This window comes from Bos mutus, chromosome 9 (assembly GCF_027580195.1).
Source record: "Bos mutus isolate GX-2022 chromosome 9, NWIPB_WYAK_1.1, whole genome shotgun sequence".
In the NCBI taxonomy this organism is placed as follows: Eukaryota; Metazoa; Chordata; class Mammalia; order Artiodactyla; family Bovidae; genus Bos; species Bos mutus.
This window is the reverse complement of record NC_091625.1, coordinates 23,415,622-23,440,694: the sequence shown is the minus strand read 5'-3', so window position 1 is coordinate 23,440,694 and position 25,073 is coordinate 23,415,622. Positions and strand designations below refer to the sequence as shown.

Below are 25,073 nucleotides of genomic sequence, written 5' to 3'. Positions count from 1 at the left end.
TCTTTTCACTTTGCTTATAGTTTCCTTTGCTGTGCAAAAGCTTTTAAGTTTAATCAGGTCCCAATTGTTTACTTTTGTTTTTATTTGTTACTCTAGGAAGTGGGTCATAGAGGATCTTGCTTTGATTTATGTCATCGAGGGTTCTGCCTATGTTTTCTGCTAAGAGTTTTATAGTTTCTGGTCTTACATTTAGGTCTTTAGTCCATTTTGAGTTCATCTTTGTGTGTGGTGTTAGGAAGTGTTCTAATTTCATTCTTTTACATGTAGCTGTCCAGTTTTCCCAGCACCATTTATTGAAGAGGCTGTCTTTGCCCCATTGTATCTTCTTGCCTCCTTTGTCAAATATAAGGTACCCATAGGTGAATGCATTGATTTCTGGGCTTTCTATCTTGTTCCATTGGTCTATGTTTCTGTTTTTGCACCAGTACCACACTGTCTTGATGACTGTAGCTTTGTAGTATATTCTGAAGTCAGGAAGGTTGATTCCTCCAGCTCCATTCTTCTTTCTCAAGACTGCTTTGGTTATTCAGGGTCTTTTGTGTTTCCATATGAATTGTGAAATTTTTTATTTTAGTTCTGTGAAAAATGCCATTGGAAAATGATAGGGATTGGGTTGAATATGTAGATTGCATTTGGTAGTATATTGATTTTCACAATATTGATTCTTCCTACTCAGGAACATGGAATATCTCTCCATTTATGTCATCTTTGATTTTTTTCATCAGTCTCTTATAATTTTCTGTGTATAGTTCTTTTGTCTCTTTAGGTAAGTTTATTCCCAGATATTTAACTCTTTTTGTTGCAGTGGTGAATGGGATTGATTCCTTAATTTCTCTTTCTGATTTTTCATTGTTAGTATATAGAAATGCAACTGCTTTCTGTGTATTTATTTTGTATCCTGCAACTTTGCTAAATTCACTGATTAGCTCTAGTAATTTTCTGATACTGTCTTTAGGGTTTTCTGTGTAGAGTATCATGTCATCTGCAAACAGTGAGAGCTTTACTACTTCTTTTCTGATCTGGATTCCTTTTATTTCTTTTTCTTCTTTGATTCCTGTAGCTAGGACTTCTGGAACTTTGTTGAATAATTGTGGGGAAAGTGGACACCCTTGTCTTGTTCCTGATCTTAGGGGGAATGCTTTCAGTTTTTCACCACTGAGAATAATGTTTGCTGTAGGCTTATCATATATGGCCTTTACTATGTTGAGGTAGGTTCCTTCTATGCCCATTTTTTGAAGCATTTTAATCATACATGGGTGCTGAATTTTGTCAAAAGCTTTTTCTTCATCTATTGAGATGATCATATGGTTTTTAACTTTGAATTTGTAAATATGGTGTATCACATTGATTGATTTACATATATTGAAGAATCCTTGCATCCCTGGAAGAAACCCAAGTTGATCATGGTGTATGAGCTTTTTGTTGTGTTGCTGAATTCTGTTTGCTAAAATTTTGTTGAGGATTTTTGCATCTATGTTCATCAGTGATATTGGCCTATAGTTTTCTTTTTTTGTATTGTCTTTGTCTGGTTTTGGTATCAGGGTGACAGTGGCCTTGTAGAATGAGTTTGGAAGTGTTCCTTCCTCTGCCATCTTTTGAAAGAGTTTTAGAAGGATAGGCATTAGCTCTTCTCTGAATGTTTGATAGAATTCTCCTGTGAAGGCATCTGGTCCTGGGCTTTTGTTTTTTTTGAGATTTTTGATCACAGCTTCAATTTTAGGGCTTGTAATTGGGTTGCTCATAATTTCTGTTTCTTCCTGGTTCAGTCTTAGAAGATTGAACTTTTCTAAGAATCTGTCCATTTCTTCCAGGCTATCCATTTTCTTGCCATATAGTTATTCATGATATTCTCTTATAATCCTTTGTATTTCTGCATTGTCTGTTGTAACCTCTCCTTTTTCGTTTCTAATTTTGTTGATTTTATTCTTCTCTTTTTTTCTTAAGAAGTCTGGCTAAAGGTACTTCAATTTTGTTTATCCTCTCAAAGAACCGGCTTTTCTTTTTATTAATCTTTACTATTGTTTCTTTCATTTCTTTTTCATTTATTTCCACTTGGATCTTTATGATTTCTTTCCTTCTACTAATTTTGTGTTTTCTTTTTTGTTTGTTTGTTTGTTTTTCTTTTTCCAGTTGTTTTAGGTGTAAAGTTAGGCTGTCTGTATGATGTTTTTCTTATTTCTTGAGGTAGGATTGTATTGCTATAAACTTCCTTCTTAGGACTGCTTTTGCTGCATCCCATAGGTTTTGAGTTGTCATGTTTTCATTGTCATTTTTTTTCTAGAAAATTTTAAATTTTCCTTTGGTTTTCTTCAGTAACTTTTTGGATATTTAGAAATGTGTTGTTTAATTTCCATGTGTTTCTGTTTCTTACAACTTTTTTCTTGTAATTGATATCTAGTCTCATAGCATTGTGATCAGAGAAGATGCTTGATTTGATTTCAATTTTCTTAAATTTACTGAGGTTTGATTTGTGACCCAAGATGTGGTCTATCCTAGAGAATGTCCCATGTGCACTTGAGAAGAAAGTGTATTCTGCATTTGGATGGAATGTCCTGAAGATATCAATGCAATCCATCTCATCTAATGTATCATTTAAGTCTTGAGTTTCCTTATTAATTTTCTGTTTTGATGATCTGTCCATTGGCGTGAGTGGGGTATTAAAGTCTCCTATTATTGTGTTACTGTCAATTTCTCCTTTTATGTCTGTTAGTGTTTGTTTTATGTATTGAGGTGTTCCTATATTGGATGCATCGATATTTACAATTGTTATGTCTTCCTCTTGGATAGATCCCTTGATCATTATTTAATATCCTTCCTTATCTCTTGAAATCTTCTTTATTTTAAGGTCTGTTTTGTCTGATATGAGTATTGCTACTCCAGCTTTCTTTTGCTTCCCATTTGCATGGAATATATTTTTCCATCTTCTCTTTTTCAGTCTATATGTGTCTTGAGGTCTGAAGTGGGTTTCTTGTAGACAGCATATATATGGGTTTTGTTTTTGTATCCATTAAGCTACCCTATATCTTTTGGCTGGAGCATTTTGTCCATTTACATTTAAAGGAATTATTGATATATATGTTCCTATTGCCATTTTCTTAATTGTTTGGGGTAGACCTATTTTATTCTCTTGTATTTCTTGACTATATAAGTCCATTTAATATTTGTTGTAAAGGTGGTTTTGTGGTATTGAATTCTCTTAACTTTGCTTGTCTGAAAAGCTTTTTTATTTCTCCATCAATTTTGAATGAGATCCTTGCTGGGTATAGTAACCTTGGTTGTAGATTTTTCCCTTTCAGTACTTTAAATATATCTTTCCATTCCTTTCTGCCTGCAGAGTTTTTGGTGAAAAATGAGCTGTTAAGCGTATGGGGTTTCCTTGTATATTACTTGTTGCTTCTCACTTGCTGCTTATAATATTCTTTCTTTGTGTTTAGTCTATATTAGTTTGATTAGTATGTGTCTTGGCATGTTTCTCCTTGGGTTTATCCTGTACGGGACTCTTTGTGCCTCTTGGATTTGATTGACTATTTCCTTTTCCATGTTGGGGAAATTTTCCACTGTAATCTCTTCAAAAATTTTCTCCTACCCTTTCTTTTCCTCTTCTTCTTCTGGGACCCCTATAATTCAAATGTTGGTGCAGTTGATATTGTCCCAGAGGTCTCTGAGACTATCCTCAGTTCTTTTCATTCTTTTTACTTATTCTGCTCTTCAGAAGTTATTTCCACCATTTTATCTTCCAGCTTACTGATCTGTTCTTCTGCTTCAAATATTCTGCTACTGATTCTTTCTAAAGTATTTTTAATTTCAGTAATTCTGTTCTCTGCATGTTTATTCTTTAATTCTTCTAGATCTTTGTTAAATGATTTTTGCATTTTCCCCATATCTTTTTCAAGGTTTTTGATCATCTTTACTATCATTATCCTGAATTATTTTTCAGGTAGTTTGCCTATTTCCTCTTCATTTATTTGGACTTCTTCTCACTTGTTTCTTCGTTTGTATAGTATTTCTCTGCTTTTTCATTATTATTTTTTTATCTTATTGTGTTTGAGGTCTCTTTTCCCAGGCTTCAAGGTTGAATTCTTTCTTCCTTTTGGTTTCTGCCCTCCTAAGTTTGGTCCAGTGGTTTGTGTGAGCTTTGTATAGCATGAGATTTGTGTTGAGTTTTTGTTTGTTTATCCTCTGGTGGGCAAGGCTGAGTGAGGTGGTAATCCTGTCTGCTGATGATTGGGTTAGTATTTTTGTTTTGTTTGTTGTTTGGATGAGGTGTCTTGCACAGGGTGCTACTGTGGTTGGGTGATGGCTGAGTCTTGTGTTCCAGTGGTTTCCTTTGTGTGAGTTCTCCCTATTTGATACCCTCTAGGAGAAGGCAATGGCACCCCACTCCAGTACTTTTACCTGGAAAATCCTATGGATGGAGGAGCCTGGTAGGCTGCAGTCTATGGGATTGCAAAGAGTCAGACATGACTTAGCGACTTCACTTTCACTTTTCACTTTCATGCATTGGAGAAGGAAATGGCAACCCACTCCAGTGTTCTTGCCTGGAGAATCCCAGGGACAGGGGAAGCTGGTGGGTTGCCGTCTCTGGGGTCGCACAGGGTTGGACATGACTGAAGTGACTTAGCATAGTTGATTTACAATGTTGTGTTAGTTTCAGATGTACAGCAAAGTGATTCAGTTATACATATTACCATATCTAGTCTTTTTCAGATTCGTTTCCTATATAGGTTATTACAGAATATTGGGTATAGTTCTCTGTGCATATAGCAGGTCCTTGTTGATTATCGATTTTATATATAGTAGTGTGTATATATTAGGAGGTTGGGATGAGCATAGAATAAATCCCCAACCTCCTAATATATCTACCAACTTGCACCTTTCCCCTTTAAGCCTGATTATTTTCAAAACCTCAGAATGACTTCATAACTCTCCTACTGAATCTATGCAAAATTTTTTCCTCCTGCCCAAAGATTCCCAATGTCCCTATAGAAACTAGGCCATGTCTTTAGGAAAGTGATTTGGTCTTGCTATTTCCACTACAGTGAAATTTATTTTAGTACTCCACATTTCCACCCTGGCCTACGTGCTTTCTCCCAAGCCTCTTCATCTGTCATGAATGAATCTCTTGTATAACTCTCCTGAGTACAACCTTTCATGCACATTTTCTCCCTCTCCCATAACCCAGGAGGTCTGGAGCTCTGCCATCGTATTAGAGCTTCAGCTTAGGACTAGACTTGAAATGCCAGGTTTCTGGTGCCATTAGAGATTGATGCTGCTACTGCTAAGTCACTTCAGTCGTGTCTGACTCTATGAGACCCCATAGATGGCAGCTCACCAGGCTCCTCCGTCCCTGAGATTCTCCAGGCAAGAACACTGGAGTGGGTTGCCCTTTCCTTTTCCAATGCATGAAAGTGAAAAGTGAAAGTGAAGTCGCTCAGTCGTGTCCGACCCTCAGCGACCCCATGGACTGCAGCCTTCCAGGCCCCTCCGTCCATGGGATTTTCCAGGCAAGAGTACTGGAGTGGGGTGCCACTGCCTTCTAGAGATTGATAGTTGGTGCCTAATGCTGGCTTAGTTATATTTCTGCCAGATCACTAGATGCTAACCACTAGATACAGCCCATGGGCTCCAAATTAACGAGGTCAATGTATTTTGAGTTGATCTCCAAAAACACAGACTATTCTTTTAAACTTCAAGTTGGATAAAGCAAAAAAAAAATTAGAGTAGCTTTTATTTGTGTGATTTTTTATTCATTATTTTCTAACATCTGTTTGAGCTACAAAGGCAAATAATTTAACACACTGTCAAGGATGAATGGCAATTTTAAAGCAATTACTAGCTGTTCATTAAAAGGAGAAATTGAAGTAGTTTTTTGAATCCTTTTTTTGTGTTTGAAAAACTTTACTTGAAAATAAATCATATTTGATATGTATTTTCTCTAACTGTAGCATCAAGTTTTTCAAAATATGAAGCAGATGTGCGTGTGTGTGCATGCTAAGTCGCTTTCAGTCGTGTCCAACTCTGTTACTGAGAAGGAAAAAGTCACATAATATTGTCATTTATAGAACTTCATGTTATATTTGAAATCAATTATTTGTTCACTTAATTCTGTGATAATCTGTTATTTAGGTGAGTCAGGGTTAACTGGTAAATTCAATATATAGTGTTATGAAAAATGGTTACCTTTCTACACAGCTTTTTAACTTTAAATTTGAATCCTTATTTTTTTTGGCTTGTTTTTAGTCCAGCTTTTTCAAAGTTAGACAAGTAGGGTGGATTCACACAGGTGTTTGGCAGAGGAGGGTATTATGAAATTTATCCTCCTTGTCTCAGAGTCGCATTATGTGGCTGGCTTTAGTGCCTCCTGGCAAGCAGAGATTTCAGGTATCCATACTGTAATGTGGTATAATGCCAAACTGTTGTCTCAATTTACCTTTGGAACAAAGAAGAAAATTGAGATTCCTAAAATTGTACAGTATATTGTTTTAATTATAGATACCCACTGGGTATGTTCCAAAGTTTAAAGTTTTGTTTTTTCTGAATGTAAAAGTAATATGTACTCTTTATACAAACTTCATACATTACAGAACCATAAACTAAAACAAATCATCAACAATTTGGGAGCAGAGTTTTCCAAGTTAAAAAAAAAAACTCTATCCATTTAGTATTCAGTATTACTTTTTGTGTTTTAAAGGTAGACCCTGGCCTTAGTAGGCTGAATTTCAACTCTTTAAAGTCAGGGTTTAAGTCTTTGTTGAATTTGTTACAATACTGCTTCTGCTTCATGTTTTGGTTTTTTAACTCTGAGTCATGTGGGATCTTAGCTCTCCAACCAGGGTTTGAACCTGCCACCCTGCATTGGAAGGTGAAGTCCATCCACTGGGCCACCAGGGACATCCCCAGTATTACTTTTAATATGATATTCTTACTACAGTTAAACCAATACATGGTTCCTAATAGACCCCAATATCTTTGGTTTCTAATAAATAATTCTTTCACTGCTGCTTGTTAACAGTCTATGAAATGAGCCTCATTTAGTAATCTCCTAACTACTTAAGATAATTAAAGTATTGTAGAATATTGTATGGAGAAGGCAATGGCAACCCACTCCAGTACTCTTGCCTGGAAAATCCCATGGATGGAGGAGCCTGGTAGGCTACAGTCCATGGGGTCGCAAAAAGTCGGACGTGACTGAGCGACTTCACTTTCACTTCTCACTTTCATGCACTGGAGAAGGAAATGGCAACCCACTCCAGTGTTCTTGCCTGGAGAATCCCAGGGACAGGGGAGCCTGGTGGGCTGCCGTCTATGGGGTCGCACAGAGTCGGACATGACTGAAGCGACTTAGCAGCAGCAGCAGAATAGTGTATTATAGCTAATTTAATATTCTGGCACTAATGTGTATATTTTCTATAAACTGTCATTTTTCAAAATATTAAAAGAAAATATACCACATTAAATCACGTTGAAAACAATTTTAGAAAGCACTTCGAAATCTTGTATTCACGATAATGATCGGTGACTCCAACATCTGATGTACTGAAGATAGAGTAAGGGTTGGGGTCTGTATCTAAACTGAAGTATGGCTTAGCCTCTAGTTTACTTTTCTGGAATAAATTTTTCTCAACTTGTTTCCTTATGCACATTTTCAATCAGTGTCAATAACTTGTATGTATCAAGTTATGTACCACCCACTGCATATTTTAGATGATCTAGTACCCTAAAAAAAGTGATGGGAACCAGGAGTCTAATGGATTTCTTCACGCTCCTATGTGGCAGGTTGTATTTCCCAAATGGCTGCAGCAAATCTCCTGTCTACATGCTCTTCTTCCAGTGTGGCTTTGGCACTTTTCCCATTGAGATAGGTTTCTGTGACTACGTCAAGAGAGTCTGGAGAAGGGACAAGGGTAAATAATCAAAAGGAAGAGCTTTTTTTTTTCTACTCTGGAATACTTGTGCTGGAAGTCTTCAATCTCCAAATAAGCAGTTTGACTGCCCTGAGGCTGCCATGCCGTGAGGACCCAAATTAACCCAGAATGAGAGCCCGTGGAGAGAGCCTGAGAGTACTTGAACAGAGAAAGACAAAGAGAAGTGTCTGGACAGCTGTCAACTACTCTAACCTACCCTCTTTTCACTGGAAGCAATGATATAGATTTATTCTTGACAATGATGGGAGGTAGTTTTTATCTAGGTTGAGTAAAGCAAATGTAAGGAAGTAGTAAAATATTAATTCAATGAAAATGAATAGCAAAAATATTGAGCTGGGTCTTTTTCATAATATATATAAATTTACGTTTTAAATAACACAGTAAATATGTGTGTGTGCTCAGTCTTGTCCAACTCTTTGTGACCCCATGGACTGTAGCCCACCAGGCTCCTCTGTCCATGGAACTTCCCAGGCAAGAATACTGGAGTGGGTTGCCATTTCCTACTCCAGGAAGGTCTTTCCACCCCAGGGATTAAGCCCATGTCTCCTGCATCTCCTACATTAGTAGGTGGATTCTTTACCACTTGAGTCACCTGTGTGTGTGTTAGTCACTCAATCATGTCTGACTCTTTGTGACCCCATGGACTGTAGCCCTCCAGGCTCATCTGTCCATAGAATTCTCTAGGCAAGAATATTGGAGTGGGTTGCCATTTCTTTATCCAGGGGATTTTCCCGACCCAGGGATTGAACCCACATCTCTTGCATTGCAGGCAGACTCTTTACCAACTGAGCCACCAGGGAAGCCAAACAATACAATATATGCTATTAATGCACGGAAATTTTATTGACAGTATATATAATTTTACAAGGTGCTAAAACATTATACAATGGTACAATCCAAATGAGTATTCATCAGAGAACAGTCTCAATCAAATTTATGCCATTCTGTAGGAATATAGTAAGCAAATTTTTCAAGAACAGTTTGAAAACCAAGGATTATTTTAAATGTTGAATTTTCTATGTCCAATTCTGGTGGCTCATTAATTATTTCTAGATAAATCTTTTGCCAAAGAGGAAAGGATCTATGCCCTTTATGCTGAAGACTTAAAGAAGATAGTCAAATAAATATTCATGACAGAAAAGTGTGTATGAATAAATAGATCATGAAATATGTTAGAAAAGTTGTTTATGTGGAGTTCTGGAACAAAGAAGTGATAGGTGTCACAGAAAAGACCAAAAGATGTAAAATCACCATTGTTATGGAGTTGACATGTGAGCATTCATATGAGTGAATTGCATATTATATTTAAATATAAAAAGTTCTGTGGAGAAAAGTAAGGAGGACCTATAGAGAGTAAGGAAGATGTGTAAAGGAAGAATAGTAATTGCTGTATTCCATGGCATGGTTAGTGAAGGCCTCAGATGACAAATGACACTTGAGCAAAGACTTGAAGGGACTGAGGAAACCATGTAGATATGTAGGGGACAAGTGCTCCAGAGGAGGACTAGCAAGAGCAAAGGCCACGAGGCAGGGATGTGTGTATTCTGTTTGGGGAAAAGTAAGACAGTCATAGTCAGTTAGAACAACAGGAAAGAGGAGTGGGGAGATAAATGTAATAAAGCCACAGAGATAAAGGGACTGGAACAGTTTCTATGGGGCCTTATGGGTCAGCTAATGACTTTGGCTTCTACTAGGAGTGAGGTGGTTGCCATTGGAGAATTTTGAGCAAGAGGATTTAAATTTAGAACTAGTCTTTATTTTTAATTTTAGGATAGAAAATCTGAACTATATTTCGCATTTGGGAATATTCCTGTGGGGTTTTTAAGGCCCAGGTTGTATGAATGCCCTTTATGTATGTAGTGAGATAGAACAATTATTATTTCAAACCAGATGTGCTAGAGTTGATTCTGCCTTTTAAAGCAAATGATATAGTTCATATCTACTGAGAAACAAATGTTTATATTATTATTATATTTCCCCAGGGTAGATAGATAACTCTACTCGTGGAATATTAAATTGGAACTTGTCAGACATTTTATTCAGAAATATTTTATTTTTAAAAAACTTTAGGAAGACTCTTTTATTCTTTGTATGATATTTCCAACATTATGTGTTAATGGGCTTTTAAGGGGAGAAGGAAATGGCAATCCACTCCAGTATTCTTGCCTGGACAGAGGAGCTGGCAGGCTACAACCCAAAGGGTAGCAAAGAGTTGGACATGACTGGGTGTCTAAGTGTGAATGCACGGGCTTTTAAAACTAGCATGGAAGCATTTGTTGTATTATGGCTACGAAAAATGCAATATGATTTCTAAATCATTGACTTACACTTGAACTTTAGGAACATAATTCAATACCAATTTGGAAACTACCTATACAAATAAGTAATGTTTTTTTGTTTTGTTTTTTATGTGAACCATTTTTAAAGTCTCCATTGAATTTGTTACAGTATTGCTTCTGTTTGATGTTTTGGTTTTTTTGGCTGCAAGGCAAGTGGGATCTTCGCTCCCTGACCAGGGACTGAAACTATAACCCCAGCCCTGAAAGATGAAGTCCTAATCCTGGACTACCTGGTAAGTCCCAGGTAGGAAATGTTAATGGTTAACCTTCAGTAGACCAAGTAGTCTTAGATTTTTCAAGTATGGAAAAGAAGATTTTAATTCAAATATAAAACTCAATTTAGTTTTTAAAAAGTTCAAGTATGTTTGCAGCAACTTGGGTATATGCATCTATCATTTCAACTGTAAATTTTATAAAATTTAAGTAGAGAACAAGTACTTCTGATAAGAATTTGGTGTCAGAATTGAGATGTGCTTTATGTATAAAATACACATTAGATTTCAAAGACAGTACAAAAGAAAACTGTAAAACATGTCATTAATTTTACATTGATAACAAATTGACATACTCATATTTTGGATACAGTATTAGGTTAAATAAAATATATGATGAAAATAAAATTCAACTTTTTTTTTTTTTACTTTTAAAAACCTTGGCTCCTTGGAAATCTTTAAACTATATATACAGCTCACGTTACTTTTGGATAGCGCTGCTCTAGACCATTGGTTCTCAAAACGTGGTCCCTTAGCGACCATCAATATCATCACCTGGGATCTTGTTAGAAATGCAAATTTTGGAGCTCTACCGCCCACTTTATGAATCAAAGACTCTGGGGGTGGGGCCCTGCTTTAAGGAGCCTTGCAACTGATTCTGATGCAAGCAAAAGTGTGATAAACATTCTTCTAAACCAGGAGTCTGGAATTCTAATTTGGCTGCAAATTAGGATCACCTGGGGACCTTGGGGCACAGAATCCTGGTGCTAAAGTTACCACCCAGACCAATGAAATTAACAACTCTGGGTCCAGTCAAGAGTGTTTTTAAATCTCCCCAGGGGATTCCAATATGGGAAAAAGATTGAAAACCACTGGCCTAGATCCTTGATTTTTAACCTGGGGCTGCAGGAGGCCCGACCATGCTTTCTTTCCAGCCTTAGGTGTGTCTGCTTGGTTCTTCACCCTGCTCACTCCAGAAAGCCCACTGCTGTGATTTTCCTGCATGGATGGGGAGATGCAGGGTGGGGGTGGGCAAGAAGCCTTTGCCGGTATCAGAAGTTCACGTATCAAAAACACCTACCTGCATGTGTCTGTTAATCTGTTACATTAAATGTGAACATGGCTGTGCCTTCTTGGTTTGATATTATTGGGCTTGATTCAACAGGAGGATAAACTTGGAATTAAACAGGCAGCAGAAAATGTAAAAGCTTTGATAGAGCAAGAGGTGAAGAAGAGTATTCCTTCATTCCTTTTAAGATTATTATTTTGGGTAGGCCTTTTTCAGGTAGGAGCTTTATCTTTGTCCACCACTGTTAGCATTCAGCAGAAACTGGCAGGTATCACTGCGTTCAGTTGCTGACTTCCAACAAGGGTCCTAACAGTGGTGCTAATAGAGACGTTTCTGTCTTCAGGGTCATGGAGATTACTACCTTTAAGTTGCTCTAATGGTCAGTTCTCTTACTGTAGAAAAGTTAAAAACATTGGTAAACCCAGCCAATGTAACCTGAAAAACCCAGTTCATGTCACCAAGAAATGATGGATATCAAGCAACTCTTTGATAAACTCCCACTTCCAGTTGATTGACATCATGAAGAAGCATTGTGAAGAAGTATTCAGCATCATTGTAGTAGAGTATATACCTTTTCCAGTGCCCCATCTTGAAACTTCTGATGTTTGCAGTGTTAAAATGTTTTACAGATACATACATACCAGTGACACAGACTAAATAATGTCTTCTTTTGGGAGATTTATGATCTTCTAAGTTTCTGTACATGTATAATATGATCCAAAGCATACTAGTATTGAAATAGGTGAAACAGCTAGCTTCTTTTTCCCAAATGTAATTCAGCCAAATACTGCAAGCACATTTTTATTACATCATTTGAAAATTATTAGTGTGCTTAATGAAAACTTTTTCAGGTATAAATGAACAGTTAAGCTATAAATGATGTATGCATGTTCTGACTCAGTCTATGGATTTACCCCAAAATTATGAAGTCGGCATGCAGCATTTGTATTTTTATATATGTTTTCATATATATTTAATGATTGTAATATATAATAAGAATGAAGTGGTATTACATTATTCCTAACAGTAGAGATAATGCTTTTTAGGGGTTAATAAAGAGGGATATTACTTTCTTCAAAAAATTTGTCTTCTATGGAGCTCTAGACATTCTGTAGGGTCCCCCTAGAGCAGGGTTTCCCAATCTCCAGGATCTAATGCCTGAGCTGATGTAGTAACAGAAATAAAGTATACAATATATGTAATGTGCATGAATCATCCTGAAGCCATCCCCCCATCCCAGTCTGTGAAAAAATGTCTTCCATGAAACTGGTCCCTGGTGCCAAAAAGGTTGGGGACTACTGCCTTAGAGGACTGGGCTTTTGCATAGACTTTTATTTTTGAATCGATTAAAATAAATGTACAAGGATTCCTTGGTGGCTCAGTTGGTAAAGAATCTGCCTGCAAATCAGGAGACAGGGGTTTGATCCTTGGGTCAGCAAGATCTCCTGGAGAATGGAATGGCAACCCACTCCAGTATTCTTGCCTGGGAAATCCCATGGACAGAGGAGCCTGGAGGGCTACAGTCCATGGGGTCACAAGAGTCGAACATGACTTAGTGACTAAACCACCACCAAAATAAGCGTACATCTCTTTAAAACCTTCTAGTGAAATGACTCACGTACCCATTTTACCTATTACTATAACACTCAAATACCAATAACTAATAGCTTGGTTCATCAGGGGTTCCTTGGAGTCAGGTAAAGTCACCCCAAAATATGAGGACCAGGGGAATCTGCAAACAAATCTTATTCTATTAGTTTCTTCTCATGTATTTATCTTCCTTTTGCTGCCCTTCCAGTTTGCTGCCCTTGGAAGCCTAAAACAGCTTTCCTTTGTTATGTCATTTCTCTACCAACTTCTTGTTCTTTGTTGAAGATGATGTATAGGCTGCAGTTCTAGGCTACTTGCTTTAGCCGCTCTTCATTTCAGTTTTCTCCTGGATAATGTGTGCTGTGTGTGTTAGTTGATAAACTCTTTTTCTTTTGTTAACATGTCATCTTCTTAGAGTCCCAGCTGATCACCTAGGATGGGTAGAGGTCAACTGTTGCCACCTCCATGTTAGCACTTATTCAAGTCCTGTTCTCACTGCAGTATGTAGATAAAAAGTCAACTCTCGCCATGGTTGCCAATTACACTGGGGCTGGCCACGTTTGAGTCAGCTGTCTGTTTTTTAAAAAATATTTATTTACTTGGCTGCGCCATATCTTAGTTGCAGCACATGGTGTCTTCAATCTTTGTTTTGGCATGTGAACTCTTAGTTGCGACATGTGGGATCTAGTTCTCTGACCAGGAACTGAACCTGGGCCTCCTTGTATTAGGAGTCTAAGCCACTGAACCACCAGGGAAGTCCCCCCGCTGCCTACTTTTGATTCTGAACTTCTCGGGTCAGCCACAAAATTAGAACCCTAAAAGGTCAAAGTTTTTTGCTTCATACAGAAACAAATCAAGAGTCAGGCATGTTAAGATATTCAACTTAAAAAAAAAAAGGAACTGATTTTACATAACAGTAATGGAATTGGGGGCAGGAGGAGAAGGGGACGACAGAGGATGAGATGGCTGGATGGCATCACTGACTCGATGGACGTGAGTCTGAGTGAACTCTGGGAGTTGGTGATGGACAGGGAGGCCTGGCGTGGGGTCGCAAAGAGTCGGACACGACTGAGCAACTGAACTGAACTGAACTGAATGTGTTTTTGTGTGAAGAAATACAAAATCATTTACTTAATATCACAAACCATCATAGAGCTACATCTTTTTTCTGTTAGATTATCTTTTATTCTCATGAAAGTTACATTTGAAATGTTACATGTCCTGTTAGGTATTTCCTGAATTTTCTCTATGTGAAACCTCAACAACATTAGGTAGGAATGCTGAAATCATATTTACATATGATTACAGTTCATTGTGCATCAAACTTGGGTAACAAAAAATCTGATTTTGTATTTTCACAGAGCATTAGAAACTACACTCTACTCCCTTGTTTGTGAATCACACCCATTCTTTGATCAACTGTGTGTAGAATGACTGTAGTTTCTCACAAGGAAAATTCTAACAAGTTTTTTTCTGTTGTTTGGTGTTTTTTTTTTTTTTTTACATGTTTTTTGCAATAAAACCTAACTTTACAACCTTTAAAAAGGATTGAAAAAGTTGGTGTCCTTCCTAGTTGACATTTAGGTGGAAAAATAGGTTCTCTCCAGTAGTTTTGGTACTGCACACGGATATACAAAATGGCTTCCCCAGCTAGGCCTCATCTCTAGAGGGGTGGAGGGTTGGAGCTCTTTTCAAGAGAGAAATAAACGTAGTGGAAGAGAGATGTGAACTTTACCTGCACTGGCAGGCTCGTGTAATCCCTCTGTAATAATGGCTTGGGGGATAAGCCCACACACTCTTTGGGACTACTCTGTATTTATATCAGCTTTTCTATCTGTAAATATATCACAGAACTAGGACTAGACAGCTAATGTGTGTAAATTTATGTACTAAGAGCTGTGTTATAATAAGGTTCTGTTGTACTTACATTTTTATCTCTTTTTCAGTATCTTGTTTTGTTTCCAGGCCTGCCATTGAACTGTTTTTGTCTTCCATGAATTACTTGTAATGCGCCTGAGTTAATTCAAGAGAATGAGTTTTGTAAAGTATACCTTCTTCTCAGATGTTGCTGGGTTAATTACTTATGTATTATAGAACTCACAGTGAAAAGTCTTACTGAAATGCAAGGAATCAAAAGAATTCTGTGACACAAATATTCCCTATTAAAAAGCAACTGATTCTAGATAATTTAAAGGCCAGGACTAAGAAACTGCTGGATATACGTGTGGCAAAAAACACTACTGTAACAAATCCTTCTGGTAAGGAAAAGTAACAGAATTAGAAATAAAACTCTTTGGTGAATGTCTAGTTTATGGATATATAAAATCAAATGTGTTGCTGTGTTGTGCTAAGTTGCTTCAGTTGTGTCTGACTCTTTGCAACCCTATGGACCATAGCTTGCCAGGCTCCTCTGTCCATGGGATTCTCCAGGCAAGAATACTGAAGTGGGATATAAAATCAAATACTGAATCCCAAACACACCTTTTTATACAGTCATTAGGTAGGAACAGGGCAGAAAGCAGCCATCCTATTAACTGAAAAGGAAACTGGGGCCCAGAAAGCTTTTAGTGTGTGCCGTGTTGGACACCCCTTTTGCCTGTGATATGACTACTTCAACATTCATTGAAACTTAAAGTATAAATATCAATAACAGAATTCCAGCACTGGGAGGTCTTTTACTCTGACTTTCTCGGTTTACCAAAGAAGAAACTGAAGCCCTTAAAGATTGAGGGCTTTGTTATCATCATTCAGAGAGGCAGGTTCTTAAACATCCCGGTCTCCAGAACTTTAAGGAACAACATTCACAGGAAAAACGTGACTGGTCATTGGGATCTAACATTTGCACCTTGTCTTTTAATGAAAGCATTAAAATAAAATTCCCAGGGATGGCACTCTCCTCTCTGGCCTTTCTCCCAGTTCTACCCGGGGCCGAGGCTTTCTGGGTCAAGGTTGGAAGCTTCCTCCGGCCCTGGCAGGCATCCAGAATTGTGAATAGGGAGTTTGGAAGCGTCTGATAGGAGACGCTTAGATGAATTAGATGAATTAAAGATGAAGTCTAATTGTCATCGGTCAGCTGAGGTCTTTTGCAAAGAGCCCCCCTGTCCCCGCCCCCCACCTCTGTGCGTGGGCAGCCGTCCTCCGCCCAAGGCTCTGGGTTTCCCATCCTTTCTCAACCTCCCCGCGGCTGCGGCTGCGGGGGACACCTCGGCCTGGGGTGATGGTACCCCCAGGGCGGGCGGGGAGCCTGACCTTGCCCCCTGCCCTTTAGGTGCTCCATTGGAAGCACGTCCCGCACGCAGGGATGGGCCGGGACGGTTGCGACTGTAAACCCATGGCGAGCGGGGGGACCCTGGGTGTGTGGAAGGGAGCGGCGCCACCCGGGCCTCGCTTTCCTCCTCCTCCTCGCTCGCCGCTCGCCAGATCGCCTACCATGACTCAGCGCTTCTCGCAGGCTGCCCGGCTGGGGACACCGGCTCCTCGCCGGCTCCTCCCGCCGCGTCCACCCCCTCTCGCCACCCACGCCCGCCCCCCGGCCGCCGGCCCTTTCTCCGCGCCGCCGCCGCTGCCGCCGCACTCCGCGCCAGCGTCCCGGCAGCATCCGCCGCCCGGCCCGCTCCCACTCGCCGCGCACGCTCGCCCCCAGCCATGGAGCCCCGGACCCCTCGCCGCCGCCACACCCCCCAGCGCGGCTACGCCGTCACCCGGAACCCCCACCTCAACAAGGTGAGCCCGCCTGCCCCTCCGCGGTCCCCGACTCCGTCCGGCTCACGGGCAACAGCACCCCGACCCTCCCCCGGCGGCGCCGCGGACGCCGCCTTGCCCCTCCGCCCGCGGCCCCCGGGACGCCCCCCGGGGCAGGCAGACCGGCGGGGCGACCCCCCACCGCACCCCACCCCACCCCGAGCCTCGGCGCTGGCCTAACGGAGGGGCCGCCGGGGGCTGGGGTGTGGGTACCCTGGAACGTGATGGGAGGCCGGGGGTTTGGCTCGGCGCCTCGGCATCTCGTTTGGGGGAACGCAGGAGATGTACAGCTTGTTTTTAAATACTTCTCTGCTTCTCCAAAAGCAGAGCCAGGGCAGAGAAAGGAGTGGCAGCGAAGGGCGGGAACGGTTGTTGTCTGTGAGGGTAGCAGGTGGGCTGCCCGCTGGGGCCTCGGGGTGCCAATCCAAATAACGAGGTCCGCTCTGGGGTGCCGATCCCCGGAGGCTGCTGTGGGAGCGAGGTGGCCCTACTGGTCCAGCCTGGATGCAGACGTGCTCTGAGTGGCGGGTCACGTGAGCAACCTGAAAGTCAAGGCCTCTTGGTTTCTGGAGCGTGCCTGGTGGGTGGCTTCAGCCTCGGGCGCTGCGTGGCCTGGTGCACCACCCTGCCCTAGACTGTGGGGAGAGCCAGATTTTTTTGAATCGGGCCTTCTGGAAATGAATTTTCTAAGCCCTCCCCTCCTTTTCATTAAAAGGGCGATTCAGTGCAAGAGACCCCTTTTCAGATCCGTTTCCTTTTTCTTCACAGGTTAAACGCCCAAGATCTCTCTCAAATGAAAAAACACCTCGGCATGTATAAATTTGCTTATTGGCTATTTAGCATTCACCCTCTTTTTATAGTCAGGTTTGTCTGCAGATGGTTCCTTTTGTGTAAAGATGTGCTTTTTGACGTTTCCTTTGAATTTGGTATATGGAAAATGCCATCAGTCAGCACGGAAGCCTGTTGGTTCATTTTGGGATTCTCTTTACTAGACACTTTTTAACATCAAAAACTGGACTCAGCACCCCTCTCCCCGACTATGTTGCCTGGTAATTTGTATATTGTTATTAATGGCACGAAGACGTGTGGTTTCTTTGATTTAATAAGTTCTAGCTCCTGTGAGTTCTTTTTGATGTTTATGATGACAGGCAGTTTTACGTATCTATAATTATTTAGCATTTCTGGTCATAAAGCATTATGAAGTTTTAAATATTTCCCACTTATTTTTTCCTCAATGATTTTAATTGCTACCTTGATTTTTTTCCTTCCTTTTTATTCTAAAGGTTGGGGCCTATTTTAGGTAGGAAAAAAGGGAAATTTTGATGTGACAAAACAATTTATTGCTTGTGTACCTGCCTGCTATAATTCATGACCAAGTACTGGGTAGCCTCTTAACAAGAATCACATGAGTGGTATAACCTGTTTGAATTTCCTCAAGTCGCTGAGGAGGGTGCCTGTTTCAAGTGGGTTGATGGAATAGGCAATCCCAGAGCAAGAGTCATTACGCCATTACTGTTTACATCAAGAATTTATGATCTTGACATATTTTCAGTGCTCTTCATGAGTAAGGATTAATTTCTACTTAAGAATAATAGTATCACAGAGATCTTCCACCAAAGGCATTAAGGTGTAGGTGGCATTAATGTGTTAGAAACACCTTTTTTGAATTTGTAATTGAATTTTATTGCATAGTATCAATTTGGACTTAAAATTCAGGTGGCCGACTTTGGCGTGATTAATGGAATAAGTTTTACTCTTGTACAGTCCTAAGACTGTGTGGTCCTCGTGGAAATAACAGAGTATCTTCAGATGAACCATTGAAACTATAACTGTGGGATCTTCTTGAAGGACCCTACTTTGAAGACCTCTGAGCCTTTAAGTTTTCCTCTAGCCCAGGAATTTTTGTTGGTTTTTGCGGTAACTTTGGCTACAAAGAAACACTAGTAGATGTTCCTCCTGTAACACCCTACCTAGCCTGTCAGCTGGCTACACTAAGCCTCTCACACAGACCTTCATCACCTTACCTTTGGGTAACTGAGACAGTTTTTCTGGTTTTATTTTCATTATTATAGTCTGTCTTACATGTAGATGTGAAAGAAATATCTTCGTCAGTTAGCATGTTCTTCACGTTCTGCTTCTGTTATCCGAGTATTTGCTGTGTGGCATTATTTCCTATTATGTGATGTGTATTCTCAGTCGTGTCCGACTTTGGGTACCTTGGGCTGCAGCCCTCCAGGCTCCTCTGTCCATGGAATTTTCCAGGCCAGATTACTGGAGTGGACTGCCATTTCCTCCTCTAGGGGATCTTCCCAACCCAGGGATTGAACCCACATCTCTTCTGTCTCCTGTATTGGCAGGCAGAATTTTTTTTTTACCATTGTGCCACCTGGGATGCCCCCTCTAATCTCTTTCCTATTATGTTGAGCATAAAATCAATCTGTCAATTAGGTTTACTGTCTTCTCCAAATTTATCTCATTAGTTCCTCAGTTTAGTTTTCCACTTAAAATATATTTGCTGAATCTCTTACTTAATACCTTTTGTCTGTGTGTAATTCCTACAATTAAAATATTTAGTTGATTTAGTTCTCTCTTTAGGGAAGAATCTCCTAAGGAGTCTTTATTATCATACTTAATACCTTTGTTTTTTATATAGTCTATTGTAGCATGTCATTTAGTATTTACTATAGTGTATTTTTTATTTGAGTTGGATTGTCATAGGGCAGGCATTGTAATCCTTAGTACAGAATTTTGCTCAATGTACATTAAATATTTAATGAATAAATGAACCATGTTTAAGAACTGTTTTTTGTCTTTCAAACAGAACTCAACTTTTAAAGCAGGTAGGTCTTAAAGTGGTAGTTTGAGCATTATTCTAAGACATTTACCCTTTTTAGTGTAATTTCTTGAAAGTAAACTCACATTGAAAGCTAAAGCTCAGTTGACTTCATATACCATTATATTGTATTGTGTAATGGCATATAGTCAGAAACGATGGAATTTGGTTTAAGCCTGGGCATGCCATGAAATTTTATTTATTTGCTGGATAACCTTTCAGAGGTGCTTAATCTTGGTACAAATTGAATTTAACAGTAAATGTGATCAGAATTAAAAAATAAAGAATTTAAGGGAAGTCCAGTGGTTAGGATTCTACCCTTTCACTGCTGAGAACTCAAGTTCAATTGCTGGTCAGGGAACTAAGAACACATAAGCTGTGCAACACATCCAATAAAGAAAGAAAGAAATGAAGGAAGAAGTTAAAAAAACCTTAGAGAAGTAGAATCTTTCTTCACTGGTAATAATCCTGTCTGGTTCTCACTGTTTGTATATTCACGTATGCATCACTGCAGGTAGGATTGCCTTGTAGGACGTGGAGAAGCATTTCTGCCTCACACATAGGAGATTCAGTATCTTTCTGTTCATAGCCCAAATTGCTTTTGAGGTGCTCATCTTTGTCTGAGTTATATGTCCTCTGATTTAACATTTAATGTTTATAATTTTCAAGGATATCCTCTGATTTCGATCAGTTGTATTTCAAATTTTTTCTCAGGAATTTTCAATAATAAAATAATGTTTCATAAATCACTCTTCAGAGTTAAAATTCTACATACAAAACTAATCACACGTATTTTTTTAATTTCCCAACTTATTATTTAGCTGTATTTCTTCGTGCAGTGGTAGAAAACACTAGTTGATAGGTGTGTTACAATTAAGTTGTTTACATGGCTTCTGTATCTTTAAGACGAAATGATGAATGTGACCTATAAGTAAATTAGATCCAGTCTAAGATAGTGATGGTGATTTATCTATGTCAGTTTTGGTGAGCCTGTTAACTTTTACATGTGAGAAATGAGCTTCTGGGCATGTGCTTTTGCAGATGTTTGTCTTGATATGCCAAGACACAGATGAATGTGTTGTAGGGAAAAAAGAGAGAAACAAGGCTGATGACTGTGAAGGAAAGGTACCTTAAACCTCTTCTTTTTCTTCAATGTAAACTGTACTGGAATGAATCATTCAGAAATTTTTCACCTAGTATAGGTTTCCCAGGAGGCTCAATAGTGAACAATCCATCTGCTAATGCAATGCAGGAGACATGAGTTCGATCCCTGTGTGAGGCCGATCCTCTGGAGGAAGAAATGGCAACCCACTCCAGTATTCTTACCTGGAAAATCCCATGGACAGAGAATTCTGGCAGGCTACAGTCCATAGGGTCCCAAAGAGTCAGACATGATAGCAACTGAGCACACAGTTCTCTTGAGTTGCCTCGACAGTATGAGAAACTGATATATTATTTAATGTGAAATCTTACGGATGTGAAGGCAATCATAAGATGTACAGCCATATGCCTCCATATTTGTCTGTTGGCCTTGGTAACACAGGATAGCACAAAACAAAAAAATGTTGTGTTCTAATGAATAGAAGGATGAATTCGATTCAAGAACTGGTGATGTGGAGTATGGGCTTTGCTGGTGGTTGAGACAGTAAAGAATCTGCCTACAGTGCAGGAGATCTGGGTTCGATCCCTAGGTAAGGAAGATCCCCTGGAGAAGCGAGTGGCAACCCACTCCAAAATTTTTGCCTGGAGAATCCCCTGGACAGAGGAGCCTGTCAGACTACAGTCCATAGGGTTGCAAAGAGCTGGATATGACTGACTGGAGTACAGAAAATGTTGAAGAGAGGAATAGCTTTGAGATTTTTCATTTTGTGTTCTGATGTCCTTCAAACTTTTGGACAAGTGTGGAAATATGAAATAATAGAATGAAGCCTCTAAAGCTTTGTGTCTAGAAGAAGTGAAGCCACCAATTCATTTCAGTGAGATTTTCTTAACTGGCTTCATTTATTTTCTTTGTAATATAGAGTGATATCATTTATTTCTTTTACATTTTAACATAGTTATTCAGAATCCACTATATGCTAGGTAATATTCTGGATACAGGGGATATTCAATGAATAAGATTCTTGCTTTAAATGTACTTACATTTCCATTGTAATATGATTTCTGTTTTACCTCTTTGCTCAGATATTAAAGAGTATATATTAGTTGTCCTTGAATTATATATTATAAACAGGTTTTTATTACAACTAATTATTGATACATTTTTATATGTAGAGTTAGAACTCAGAGCTAGAAAGATTATGAAGTACTTATGTTTTTAGTGTACTTTTTACTCCCTTCTCTCTTGAATTTTTGATTTAGCAAATTGAGCATGATTGTGTTACTTATTAAATTAATGAATTTTATAGTAAAAAAAACCCTATATTTAGCTCTGGGTGAAACATTTACATTTTAGTCTCAGATTCATGTAAATGCACTCGACTGACATCAGATGACCTTTGCAATCTTTCATAGATTTTCACAGAATGCCAGGTGGAGGTTAAAGAATGTCTCTGTGGAGAAAAAGAACAAGGAAAGCCTTTTGCTTCTCAGGACTGTGCTCCAAGTGTGTAAAGGCTTGGAAGTTTATGAGAGAAAGGTAGAGGTATGCCCTGGGGAGTTAAACTCTTTGGGGTGAGTGCAGTGCAATGCAAAAATAAAAGATTTAGAGTCCAGTGAAACCAGCCTTTAATATATTTGACTTTGGAAGTAATCAGGACTCGGACAAGACAAGTATTTGGACTGTTTTCCAATGGTTTTCAAAACTGACATGATCAAATAATGTTACAGACTCCAGGTGGCCTGATTTGGTCTATTTATTACATCATTATTTATTTTATGTTACTAAGCCAACTCAACAAACACATTGGCAGTGTATGGACCCAGAATTGATCAGCAGACATGTTGCAATTCAGCAGGACTAATTTGGGACTGTTGGTGCCCTAAATTGTTAAGAAATTGTTTTAGACATGCGGCCTAAATATACAGTGTGGTTTTTGTATACTTAAAGGGCTATTTAAGATATTTTATGGCTTATATACTAATTTTTACCCATCTAACTTAGTGTATGTAGTATAGTACATTTTAAAACAAAGGATTATTGTTGCTGTAAATGAATTTAGAGAATTTAAAACAATTTAAAGAATTTAGAGAATTTAAAACAAAGACCCTGAAGATATATCTAAGTTAGCCATCAACTAAACTGGTTTCAGATGCTTGAGGCCTTTGAAATTAAAGACAAGGGAGACACTGTGCCTTTAAGCTTCTGTAGTTTAACCAGGTAGTTTGGAAAGTCAAAATAGTAATTGATAATGTTCTCTAAAAACATGGGAATATAATTATCAGAGGTTCAATGTAAATAAACAAACTCTAGACCTAACAACTATTATATTTTTACTATTCAGGTAATGCTTAAGTACATTAGCAAGAGTACTTACATGTTCATAGAAACATGATTATGTGAGTTATATCATGATTACATTATGAGTAGCCCAGTAGTAGTTAAATTCTAGACTGTTTCATTAAGACCTGGAAACTGAAGGAGGTCTAAGGCTCCATTATAATATTCCAGTTGGGCCCCTAAAGCTTGTAATATATTAAAATACATTTAAAACATCTATTCAGAGCCCTCTAAAATACTTTCAAACTTCTTTGATTGTAACACTATATATGTGTAAGTATATTGTTATGGGCTGAATTGTGTCCTTCCTAAAATTACATGTTGAAGCTTTAACTTCCCATTTATCTGAATTTAAGCATATTTGGAGATAAAATCTTTGAAGAGATAATTAAGGTAAAATCAGATCTTTAGGATGGACCCTAATCCAATACGACTGGTGTCCTTAAAAGAAGAGACTAGGACTCAGTGGGAGAAGATATGCATCTACAAGTCAGGGAGAGAAGCCTTGAAATGTAAGCAGCCCTACCAACTGAAATCTTGGTCTTGGACTTTGAGCCTCTAGAATTGTGAGAAAATGAATTTCTGTTGTTTTAGCCACCCTTTGTGGTCTGTTGCAGCCGGCGCGCTTCTCAATGAAACTAGGCCATGCCATGTGGGGCCACCCAAGATGGGAGGGTCATGGTGGAGAGGTCTGATAGAATGTGGTCCACTGGAGAAGGGAATGGCAAACCACTTCAGTATTCTTGCCTTGAGAACCCCATGAACAGTATGAAAAGGCAAAATGATAGGATACTGAAAGAGGAACTCCCCAGGTCAGTAGGTGCCCAATTGCTACTGGAGATCAGTGGAGAAATAACTCCAGGAGGAATGAAGGGATGGAGCCAAAGCAAAAACAATACCCAGTTGTGGATGTAGCCAGTGATAGAAGCAAGGTCCGATACTGTAAAGAGCAATATTGCATAGGAACCTGGAATGTTAGGTCCATGAATCAAGGTAAATTGGAGGTGGTCAGACAGAAGATGGCAAGAGTGAACGTCGATATTCTAGAAATCGGCGAACTAAAATGGACTGGAATGGGTGAATTTAACTCAGATGACCATTATATGTACTACTGTGGACAGGAATTCCTTGGAAGAAATGGAGTAGCCATCATGGTCAACAAGAGAGTCTGAAATGCAGTACTTGGAAGCAATCTCAAAAATGACAGAATGATCTCTGTTTGTTTCCAAGGCAAACAATTCAATATCACAATAATCCAAGCCTATGCCCCAACCAGTTTAACACTGAAGAAGCTGAAGTTGAACAGTTCCTACAAGACCTGTTAGAACTAACACCCAAATAAGATGTCCTTTTCATTATAGGGGACTGGAATGCAAAAGTAGGAAGTCAAGAAACACCTGGAGTAACAGGCAAATTTGGCCTTGGAGTATGGAATGAAGCAGGGCAAAGACTAATAGAGGTTTGCCAAGAAAATGCACTGGTCATAGCAAACACCCTCTTGCAACAACACAAGAGAAGACTCTACACATGGACATCACCAGATGGTCAACACCGAAATCAGATTGATTATATTCTTTGCAGCCAAAGATGGAGAAGCTATATACAGTCAGCAAAAACAAGACCAGGAGCTGACTGTGGCTCAGATCATGAACTCCTTATTGCCAAATTCAGACATAAATTGAAGAAAGTAGGGAAAACCACTAGACCATTCAGATATGACCTAAATCAAATCACTTATGATTATCCAGTAGAAGTGAGAAATAGATTTAAGGGACAAGATCTGATAGACAGAGTGCCTGATGAATTATGGACAGAGGTTCATGACATTGTACAGGAGACAGGGATCAAGACCATCCCCATGGAAAAGAAATGCAAAAAAGCAAAATGGCTGGGGAGGCTTTACAAATAGCTATGAAAAGAAGAGA

The 25,073-nt window shown here is 39.1% G+C and overlaps 1 protein-coding gene across 2 annotated transcripts in view; it reads left to right on the top strand.

The window, feature by feature from the left end:
• Window positions 1–16,643: 16,643 nt before the first annotated feature.
• The window catches only part of ME1 (malic enzyme 1), a 220,232-nt gene continuing 211,802 nt past the window's right edge, over window positions 16,644–25,073 (top strand). For both annotated transcript variants that reach the window (XR_011465320.1, XM_070376265.1), the window contains exon 1: window positions 16,644–16,858. Coding sequence is in view for 1 of the 2 variants with exons in the window: in XM_070376265.1 (XP_070232366.1) it covers window positions 16,781–16,858 (78 nt within the window). In the remaining variant the exon portion in view is untranslated. The remainder of the gene's footprint in view (window positions 16,859–25,073) is intronic.